The sequence below is a fragment of the Brassica oleracea genome, chromosome C5 (assembly GCF_000695525.1).
Source record: "Brassica oleracea var. oleracea cultivar TO1000 chromosome C5, BOL, whole genome shotgun sequence".
Taxonomy (NCBI): Eukaryota; Viridiplantae; Streptophyta; class Magnoliopsida; order Brassicales; family Brassicaceae; genus Brassica; species Brassica oleracea.
In genome coordinates, this window is record NC_027752.1 from 7,443,703 (window position 1) to 7,454,110 (window position 10,408).

Below are 10,408 nucleotides of genomic sequence, written 5' to 3' on the forward strand. Positions count from 1 at the left end.
ACTTAGATGCTATAGGGTTTGGGTTAAGGTTTACGGTTTGGGTTTAGAGTCTAAGACTTGGGTTTAGGGTACATGGTTTAGGTTTATAGTCTATTTTTTTGGTTTAAGGTATGTAATTTGGTTTAGGGTCTAGGATTAGGGTTTAGGGTCTAGGTTTAGAGTTTAAGGTTTACGGTTTGGGTTTAGAGTCTAAGACTTGGGTTTAGGGTACATGGTTTAGGTTTATAGTCTAGTTTTTGGGTTTAGAGTATATAATTTGGGTTTAAGGTCTAGGATTAGGGTTTAGGGTCTAGGATTAGGGTTTAGGGTCTAGGATTAGGGTTTAGGGTATAGGGTTTAGAATTTAAGATTTAGGGTTTAGGGTTTAGCTGGAAGCGTTAGCGTCGTTTAAATTATCGTCTTTATTTTTTGTAGCTATTTTTTATTTAATTTAATATTTTTTTAATTAATAATTTATGTGTCATTTTGATTGGTCATAAATGATGAAGTGAATTTAAAGGTTAAACATAGGGGGTGAACAAAGTTCTGTCCAATACAATATTATCGGATGATTACAGGAAGAATAGACAGAACCGGATAATAATTGGCGTAAATGATAGCTATTACATTACGTCAAAACGAATGTCACTTACTTAATTTTGATGCTAAAATTGGTTATTCAGCAAATTCACCCTAAAAAAATCTCTAGAGGTGTAGCGTAAAGAACGGTGTAACTAACCGTACCGGATTCCAACTTTCGTTGTAGAAGAAAAGAAGAGGGAGAGGAGAGCCAGTGTTATAAAACCACACGATATCCTCACCTAGTTACGCCTCATTTCCTCTCACTCCATCTCACTCTCTCTTTCTCTCTGCGTTGTGTTTTGTGTGTTGTCTCGCGCGAGATGGTGGCGTCAGCTTTTCTCCCGGAGCTCTGGACGGAGATCCTAATCCCTGTCTGTGCGGTGGTCGGCATCGTTTTCTCTCTCTTCCAATGGTTCATCGTCTCTCGAGTTAGAGTCTCCGCTGACCAAGGCGCATCGTCGTCTTCCGGTGGTGCCAACAATGGTAAGAACGGCTACGGAGATTACCTCATCGAGGAAGAGGAAGGCGTTAACGACCAGAGCGTCGTCGCCAAGTGCGCTGAGATTCAGACCGCTATATCCGAAGGTAAGATCTCATCTAACACGGTTCAGATCTCACGTTGATGCTCTTAGATCTAGGCTCTGTTTCATTCTGTTATGATTGTTGTTTGTTTTAGAACATGAAAACTACTAAGTTAGTATCTGGTCTTGTCTGAAAAGTAAATATTTGTTGAGATCTGATTTGGTGTGTGTTTGGGAACAGGTGCAACTTCGTTCCTGTTCACCGAGTACAGATACGTCGGTGTCTTCATGGTCATCTTCGCCGCAATCATCTTCGTTTTCCTCGGCTCCGTCGAGGGATTCAGCACAGAGAACAAGCCTTGCACCTACGACGACACCAAGACCTGCAAGCCTGCTTTAGCCACCGCGGCTTTCAGCACCATCGCTTTCATCCTCGGCGCGGTCACCTCTGTTCTCTCTGGCTTCCTCGGGATGAAGATCGCCACGTACGCCAACGCTAGAACCACCCTGGAGGCGAGGAAAGGTGTCGGAAAGGCCTTCATCGTCGCCTTCAGGTCCGGGGCCGTGATGGGGTTCCTTCTTGCTGCGAGTGGTCTCTTGGTGCTTTACATTACCATTAACGTGTTTAAGATCTATTACGGTGAGGATTGGGAAGGTCTCTTTGAGGCTATTACTGGTTACGGTCTTGGTGGTTCCTCCATGGCTCTCTTTGGTCGTGTTGGTGGTGGGATCTACACTAAAGCGGCTGATGTCGGTGCTGATCTTGTCGGTAAAATCGAGAGGAACATTCCAGAAGATGATCCAAGAAACCCAGCTGTGAGTTCATCTATGATCTTTTGTTTTTTTTTTCTTTTCTTTTATAAAGCTTCTTGACTTGCTTGTGGCACAGGTTATTGCTGATAATGTGGGTGACAATGTTGGTGACATTGCTGGTATGGGATCTGATCTCTTTGGTTCATACGCTGAAGCATCATGTGCTGCACTTGTTGTTGCTTCTATCTCTTCCTTTGGAATCAACCATGACTTCACTGCAATGTGCTACCCGTTGCTCATCAGTTCGATGGGTATCTTGGTTTGTTTGATCACAACTCTCTTCGCCACCGACTTCTTTGAGATCAAGGCTGTTAAGGAGATTGAGCCGGCGTTGAAGAATCAGCTCATCATCTCAACTGTCATCATGACCGTTGGAATCGCTATTGTTTCATATGTTGGCTTGCCTTCTTCCTTCACCATCTTCAACTTTGGAGCACAAAAGGTCGTCAAGAACTGGTAAGATTTTTGAATTTTGCAAATGGTTTCTATGAGAGTGCATTATTCTAATTATGGTACACATTTTTGAATTACAGGCAGCTATTCTTGTGTGTCTGTGTTGGTCTATGGGCTGGACTCATTATTGGTTTTGTCACTGAGTACTACACTAGCAACGCCTACAGGTATGGAACCTACTTTTTACTTGATTTGAATAAGCAGATAGTATGACACAATCTAATGTCCTTGTTTTGTTCTTGCAGCCCTGTGCAAGATGTGGCAGACTCATGCAGAACCGGTGCAGCCACCAATGTTATTTTCGGATTAGCTCTTGGTTACAAATCCGTTATTATTCCAATCTTTGCTATTGCTATCAGTATATTCGTTAGCTTCAGCTTCGCTGCTATGTATGGTGTTGCCGTTGCTGCTCTAGGGATGCTCAGCACCATCGCCACTGGTTTGGCGATTGATGCTTACGGCCCCATCAGTGACAATGCTGGTGGTATTGCTGAGATGGCTGGAATGAGCCACCGCATCCGTGAAAGAACCGATGCTCTTGATGCAGCTGGTAACACCACTGCCGCTATTGGAAAGGTATGGGGGAACTGTAAACCTCTTAGTGCTGCTTGTTACCTTTGCTTTTGATTTAATATGATTCTGGTTTGTTTTGTTTCAGGGATTTGCTATTGGCTCAGCTGCTCTAGTCTCCTTGGCTCTGTTCGGTGCCTTTGTGAGCCGTGCAGGAGTCCACACCGTAGATGTTTTGACCCCAAAGGTTATCATTGGGCTTCTTGTTGGTGCCATGCTTCCTTACTGGTTCTCAGCCATGACGATGAAGAGTGTGGGAAGTGCAGCGCTTAAGATGGTTGAAGAAGTTCGCAGGCAGTTCAACACCATCCCTGGACTCATGGAAGGTACCGCAAAACCAGACTACGCCACGTGCGTCAAGATCTCCACCGACGCTTCCATCAAGGAGATGATTCCTCCTGGTTGCCTTGTTATGCTCACACCTCTCATTGTTGGTTTCTTCTTTGGTGTTGAGACTCTCTCTGGTGTTCTCGCTGGCTCCCTTGTTTCCGGTGTTCAGGTATATAATCTTCTCTCAGTTCTCTTGTGAATAACTGAACATATATGTGCTCATTAACGTTCTTGTTTGATATGAAACAGATTGCTATTTCTGCTTCTAACACTGGTGGTGCCTGGGACAACGCCAAGAAATACATTGAGGTACATAACTGTTTTTCTTTATTATAGCTTAAATGGAAACCATTTTAAGAGATGAAATCAAGTTCTTAAATTATGAGAGTTGTTTTCAGGCGGGTGTATCAGAGCATGCAAAGAGTCTAGGACCAAAGGGTTCAGAGCCACACAAGGCAGCTGTGATTGGAGACACCATTGGAGACCCTTTGAAGGATACATCAGGGCCTTCGTTGAACATCTTGATCAAGCTAATGGCTGTTGAGTCTCTTGTCTTTGCTCCCTTCTTTGCCACTCACGGTGGTATCCTTTTCAAGTATCTCTAAACTCAACTCTTGAGTGAAGAAGAAAGATGATGATGAAGAAGAAGATATTGGCTATCGATTCAAAAACTCTCTTTTTTTAGCAATTCTTGTTTTCGTTTTGCGTACGTAGGTGGTTAAAAGTTAAAACATGTTTTTGTTGATGGGAGCTCTCATTTAAAGAACCGAACAAAATGATGACTCTCCCTCTCTCTTTCTTTATATCTTTTTGTGCTGTCTAGAATTTAGAAAACCACCAAGTATTTGAGACTTGTTTTTAGCCTTATTTCTCTCCCTGCTTTGTTTTTCTTATGTTGTTTTGGTCTTCTTCGGGACGTATGGGAATTGTCGGCTTTAAGTGAGTGAAACCTATTCCACGACGATCTGTTAATTCTGGCATATATAAGGGCATCTGTTACTATGGTCTCTTGTGTATAATCAGAATGCTCTTGAACAGTTGGAGAGATTGGACATGGCTTTTGAGTCTACTATCAAGAAGGATTTGTTTGGGAGGTTGCATCAGGTTTACAGGAAGCAAATGTTTGATGGTGGGGAGGTCCACTCGGTGAGGAAAAAAACAGAGCAGAAGCTGCTCAACAGTGGCTTTGTTCTTCCCATCAACGGCTCATCACCATCTTTTAAAAAAAAATTGTAGGTTTTGGTGGATTACGTTAGAATCGAAATAAACTGTTGTTTCCTTTTTGGAAATGCTGAAGTGTGAAAATAATAAAAGCGTTTAGTGTGTTTTTCATATTCGTCTTCTTAATAATCAAACCAAGCAAGCTCTGAAACCCATCTCTAACTCCTCCCGGTTCAAATTCTTGCCGATGAAAACGATCTTGTTGGTTCTTGTCTCATCTTTTTGCCATAACCGGTCCGGTGATCCTTCAAATATTTCATGGACTCCCTGTCCCGACCATCAAAAACCCACAGACGTCAGACAGAATTCTACATCAAAAAGTATCCAACAGTCTAAATAATGAAAAAGAGGAGTCACCTGAAACACGAATCTCTCCTCCATGTCTTGGACGGAGAGGATACCTTTCATTCTGTAGATATCCTCACTACGTTGGTACAACAGAGCTCCAAGCCACATGTTAGCCTGATCCATTCTCAAAAACTGAGGTTAGATGATGCAGGTAATAAAACGTTTTACAATGTTGCGCATTATTGGGTTATATACCTTCTCGAGGTCTAAGTCTCCTTCGCAAACTAAACTGACTGAAGAAACACCAGGGTCATGCGTATGATCATGAGAATCGTGATGCCCTGGGGATTCAGAAACAAGCTAATCAGGGCGTGTAGGCTATCAGTATTAGGTAATACGGCCATTCTTTAATAGCAATATAAGCATACCGTGTTCATGATCATGCTCCTTGTGGTGATCATGGCAGTCATGACTATGGTCATGGTCATGGTCATGGTGATGATCATCGTGATCTTCCTTCTCTTCTTCATTCACAGAGTTCTCAATTCTGGAAAGACAAACCGATTAGCCACCACCAGCAATAAACCAAAGTAACGAAACCAGCCCCCAGTAAATAAGACCCCGTACCTTTCTAGATCGAAACCTCCAATTCCAAGAACATAATCCAAGTCAACCTTCCCATACTTTGTTCGCTTCATGTGAGCCATGCTGTTTATGGTCTGAAAATAACACACCGCATAAACAACCTTTAACGCAGAACAAATAATAATAAACAGATGTTGACAGAGGAAAAAAAAAGTCCAAAAGAAGTAGAACCTACCTTTATCCGCTGCATCACTGAATCTAGTTCTTGCTCACCAACAAGATCAGTCTACCATAAAAAAAATACAAACATTTTTCAGCTTGTATGATATGCCAAGGAAGAACAATACATATGAGACCATGAAGAAGTTTCTACTACAAGCATCCACTGCACGTTTCAAAATACAATCTTTCTATGGTGATGGTTAATCATGAAAATCTGGCCGAAACAAAAAAAAAGAACCTCGCCATACCTTGTTAACTATGATACGATCAGCGTAAGCAATTTGTTCAACCGCCTCATTGACAAAGCCTTCGGGTTTAACCTCATCTAGATGCAAACGAGCATGTTTAGCATCAACCAGAGTAACAACCCCGTCAAGTTTGACATCGTTGAAGATATCATCCTCAGCATAGAATGTCTGAATAATCGGGGCTGGATTCGCCAATCCTTAAAAGAAGAAAATACATAATCAATATAACTATTACTCACTTGCAGAATGTTACTAGGTTCCTAAAAAAAAAGTAACCGGACCTGTTGTCTCAATGACAATATGGTCAAACCTTCCTTTCTTCTTGCTGACCAATTCAGAAATCATCCTGACAAGATCGCCCCTGACTGTACAACAGAGACATCCATTGTTAAGCAATATTATATCCTCAGCTCCAGCAGTTTTAGCTGCCACAAGGGATCCATCAATGTCGACTTCACCAAACTGTGAGAATTCACCACAATGTTAGTAGCACGAATTAGAAACCACCAGCTCAAAAAAAAAAAAAAAAAAAAGACATCTCTATTCAACTCCTCAGGCACAGAGAGACTAACACAATACCTCGTTCTCTATCACAGCTATACGCTTCCCATGATCTCCAGTCAATATATGGTTTAGCAATGTCGTCTGCTCAGAAACAAAACTCCCATGAAAACCGATTACAGACGTAGAAGCACCTTTAGATTTAGAAAATCAATAACAAAGAAGCCTCTCACCTTACCAGAGCCGAGGAAGCCAGTGATTATAGTGGCGGGAATCCGATTGTCAGGGGTAAGCTCAGTGGGAACATCGAAGGGGTCTTCGGTCTCCACAACAGCCAGCGAGGTAGCAGAGCCCGAGAATGGTTTCCGACGGTTGTCAGAGTAAACCCTGGAGGAGGAGGAATCGAACGGCGACGTTTTCCTTCTGACGGAGACTGTGGCTCTACTGCGAGTAGCAGAAGCGAACCGATGGTTCAACGCCGTACCGGCACGGGGAGAGGTGAAAGCGAGAAAAGTGGTGGATGTGTCGAGTCTAAGCAGCGTCGCCATTGTCGTTAGGGTTTAAGGTATCGCGCCTGAAGGGTTATAGATTAGATATTTGCTTTGTGTGCTCTTCGAACACTTTGAAACGTTTTTTTGTTTTGGTTGGATCCAACGGTCCAGATTGACACGGGTTTTCCCCACGTTGATTAAATATTATTCTTGAGATTTAAGTATGGACGAATCTCCAAAATAGCACATTTCTAATTTTATATCACAAAAATAGCCCTCAAAAACTAAAATGACCAAAATAGCATTTTATCTTTTGAAAAATTTAAATTTTTTTTATTTTTCAAAATTTGAAATTTTATCCTCAATCCCCGCTCTCCAACTCTAAACCCTAAACCCTAAACTCTAAACCTTAAACCTTAAACTCCACCTCTAAACCCTAAACTTTAAACCCTAAACCCTAAACCCCACCCATTAATTCTAAACCCTAATGTCTAAATTAATTTATCTTTGGGATATAATTGTATATTTATCTCTTTTGATAAAACATTAAATGCTATTTTGGTCATTTTTATTTTTATAGGTTATATTTATGACAAAAAAATTTTCAATGTTATCTTAGTCATTTTCTCGTTTAGTATTATAAAGTATGTAATCAATCCCTTTCGAGTCTATGGTTTCCCAGACAACTGAATGGTAATTTCCTCGTTTGATAAGCTTTTACAATATCTAAGATGATGTTGTTAATTTAAAGTTGCAAAGCTTCGTTGTAAGTATGCAGTATCACTAACCAAACTCCACCAAAGTATAGTCCACATAACACACACTAGCCTTCTAGATAAATGCTAGTCAGCCTAGCCTGCAAGTGTTGTGTAGCTTAGAACGTACGTGATCTTTGATTAGTGCTCTTGTGTTTTTTTTAACCCACTTAAATTTATTAATTATAATGTGATACAAATACATATGAAAATAAAAAGTAACAGATAGTATAAAAACTTAATAAAAGACAACAATAGGTCAAATGAAATAATTGGAGATATATTTTTCTTTCACAGATCTTCTTTATTAATAGAGTATATTATTAACTCTACGAACTTTCTTGCAAGCTTTAAATCTTCATCGCATCATTAACATCAATTTCTCTTGTTATAAAAAGGAAACCTACTCAAATAATATTCCTATACATAAAGTAATTAAATCTCAATTGTGTTGACAAAATATATTAATCAGAATAGTTCCTTGCGTGCATCAAAACCTGATACAAAGCCTAAAGAAGAAGCATAGTCATTAATCTAGTTATATGACAAATGTAAACAACTCCATGACGATAATTTCTGATTTCAGTTTTGAGAATTAGTCTTGTTATCAAATTGTATAATTGTATTGATATCAGTAGAACCGTGCAAGATAAGCTGACTGAATTATTTACGTTGATCCAAATTTAATTTAAAATTCAAAAGCTGATACTAGTACGAATTTGTAGTTAGGAGTTTATTGATTAATTTTTGGTGCTGATTGTTAATTAATTAATTTAGATAGGTTTTGTTTGCTGAAAACAAGCAAGCTCTGAAGCTGCAGAGTGAGATCTAAGATTGAGTCCGGCAAGCGGCTGGCGCGTGAGTGTGCGTGTCGTCGCCGGAGCCTCTCGAGCTACCATAAAAGATATTGGTCCTTCGCTTTTTTTTTGTTTCCTCTGATTTCCGCCTTGCCTGAGCTCTGGTTCAGGTCCCATCTGTGGCGGATCTGCTTCTGGAGTAAAGGTGCGGTCGTGTGGAGGTTTGGCGCGGTGAAGCTAGTCGTCTTGTCAGTTGATGTTTCGTTTCCTGAAAGTGGAGACTCCTACAGCTCCGTCGCCGCCGGTCCTTGTCTCAGGGAAGTGGAGACTTCTTCAGCTCTGCCGTCGTCGGTTTTGTCTCTGGGAGGTGAAGACTCTCTCAGTCTTGCGTCGCCGGCTTTAGGTGTTTCAGTTCGTTGGATCGGTTTTGGATCCCGCTTGTGACTCGTGTGTGGTTCTCGGTTCGTGGTTCCAAGTGGTTCACGGCTTTGTTCAGTCGGATGAGATTTCGATTGGATCGATGAAGCTCTCCGAAGTGAAGACAAAGCGTTGAAGAGAAGAGTTGGTTTCGATGGAGGCTCTCCGATATTCTGAGTTCGATGTTTACAGTGGTTTTAGCTCCGGCGACGTCTCGAGGCGGTGACGGTCAAGTTGAGACGGAAGAGACGCGTGTCGTCCTGACGGTGTTGATCCTTACACGTGTCCGGCCTCCTTGACGCATAGGCCTACCGAAATCGTCTAGTTTCTTTTGTTTTGGACCGCATGCCCATTTAACTTATCTTATGTGGTCCGTAGGGTTTGGTGATGTGTCGTGGGGTAGCGCACCGGGCAAAACAGGCATGCATGGCTTGATCATGGAAAGCAGTAAAGATATATGTTCATTGTTTGACTCATATCTTCCAAACCACGAGGCTTCTACGCATTGAAATCACTTGGAGAATGTTCTCAACTCAATTACGGAGCTCCTTGAAGAAGAATCAGATCAAACGGAGTTCATATGTGATAGTTATGCTATTTACAAATCAGGTGATCTTCAGTTCTCGCGAATTCAGACCACCCGAGAAGCTCGAAATGGCTAACCTTCTTTCTGATGAACCAACGGTCAATTCAATCATGACAAAGGTTATTATTCATGTTCTAAATGTTCAAGAAAGCATTGGGCTTAATGGTTTTAAAAAAGATTCAAAACCGAGCTTGTTTGGGCCAAATGGAGAAACCGATAAATATTGGCTAAGGGAAAAGATGGATTTCGACCAGGCCTCAAAGGGACATGTAGGTTCTATCAAGTGGTATCAGAGCCACCCTTCCGGTAACTCTATTATCATTCCATCTTCTCATCTCTCCATCTTCTTCAAACACTTCTTCTTCTACCTTTCTTGAATCCAGGCCCCTCATTACCATCCATTTATAAAAAAAAAAAAAGATTTACGATTTGATTCAAAAAAAAAAAAATAGAAAAAGTTCAAAGTTTGTCTTGTGGATTGGTGGTGGAAGAGAAAGCGTGCTGGCTGAGGAGAAATCCAGTCTTTGAGGTGGTTAAAACGGATTTCAAAAATCAAAAATCTCTTATCTATCTATCTTGAGAAAAACTCTTTGTTTGCTTTGGATCTACCCATTGGGATTTTTGATTTGTTCTCTTAGAACCTTGAGAAGAAACTTGAGTGATTACCATAAAATCTGAGAGAAACACTTGAGTGGGTGAGATTAATTTTTATCTAACTTTTTTGTTGAGAATTTTCAGGTTATGATGTTTGGTCTCCAAAGGAAAAGTAACACCGAGAAGCACCCACGACTTTCTGTCTCTCAAACCGCCTTTAAATATGCTTTGAATACTTTTGATGAGTATGTTGATGTGCAGGAAAAACCAAACCGGTGGAGCAAAGAGCATGTCAATACCTCCAAAGATGTGGCTGATCCGAAAAGGAAACATTTTCAGTTTGATGTCCAACAATTTTGTGATAACTTTGTGAAGGGTGTGGACAAAGCCCTCAAGGACGTTAGCAAGAGCCAAAAGAAGAGCACATCCACACGTGCCCCAGTAGCTGAGCCATC

General features: G+C 41.1%; 2 protein-coding genes across 2 annotated transcripts; one reads left to right on the top strand and one right to left on the bottom strand.

Annotated features, from left to right (window-relative positions):
• Nucleotides 1–790: 790 nt before the first annotated feature.
• Nucleotides 791–4,115, top strand: LOC106294603 (pyrophosphate-energized vacuolar membrane proton pump 1). The gene is made up of 8 exons (XM_013730205.1): nucleotides 791–1,146; nucleotides 1,324–1,898; nucleotides 1,972–2,351; nucleotides 2,429–2,515; nucleotides 2,594–2,924; nucleotides 3,007–3,417; nucleotides 3,498–3,557; nucleotides 3,647–4,115. The coding sequence occupies exons 1-8, from the start codon at nucleotides 882–884 to the stop codon at nucleotides 3,851–3,853; spliced, it is 2,316 nt and encodes a 771-aa protein (XP_013585659.1). The 5' UTR covers nucleotides 791–881; the 3' UTR covers nucleotides 3,854–4,115.
• Nucleotides 4,116–4,506: 391 nt separating this feature from the next.
• Nucleotides 4,507–6,932, bottom strand: LOC106294604 (COBW domain-containing protein 1). The gene is made up of 10 exons (XM_013730206.1): nucleotides 6,547–6,932; nucleotides 6,392–6,457; nucleotides 6,094–6,274; nucleotides 5,813–6,009; nucleotides 5,578–5,628; nucleotides 5,385–5,476; nucleotides 5,186–5,304; nucleotides 5,013–5,098; nucleotides 4,827–4,931; nucleotides 4,507–4,736 (listed from the first exon to the last, which is right to left on the bottom strand). Exons 1-10 carry the CDS (start codon nucleotides 6,859–6,861, stop codon nucleotides 4,599–4,601), a joined length of 1,350 nt encoding a protein of 449 aa, XP_013585660.1. The 5' UTR covers nucleotides 6,862–6,932; the 3' UTR covers nucleotides 4,507–4,598.
• Between the last annotated feature and the right edge of the window lie 3,476 nt (nucleotides 6,933–10,408).

Bases quoted from the DNA above. Each gene is read 5' to 3' on its own strand.
- LOC106294603 (XM_013730205.1), top strand. From the start codon at position 882: ATGGTGGCGTCAGCTTTTCTCCCGGAGCTCTGGACGGAGATCCTAATC. The intron at 1,147-1,323 runs GTAAGATCTCAT...GTTTGGGAACAG, and splicing joins TCAGACCGCTATATCCGAAG to GTGCAACTTCGTTCCTGTTC. The intron at 1,899-1,971 runs GTGAGTTCATCT...CTTGTGGCACAG, and splicing joins ATGATCCAAGAAACCCAGCT to GTTATTGCTGATAATGTGGG.
- LOC106294604 (XM_013730206.1), bottom strand. From the start codon at position 6,861: ATGGCGACGCTGCTTAGACTCGACACATCCACCACTTTTCTCGCTTTC. The intron at 5,629-5,812 runs GTATGGCGAGGT...TTTTTATGGTAG, and splicing joins ATCGTATCATAGTTAACAAG to ACTGATCTTGTTGGTGAGCA. The intron at 5,305-5,384 runs GTACGGGGTCTT...TTGTCTTTCCAG, and splicing joins GGAGGTTTCGATCTAGAAAG to AATTGAGAACTCTGTGAATG.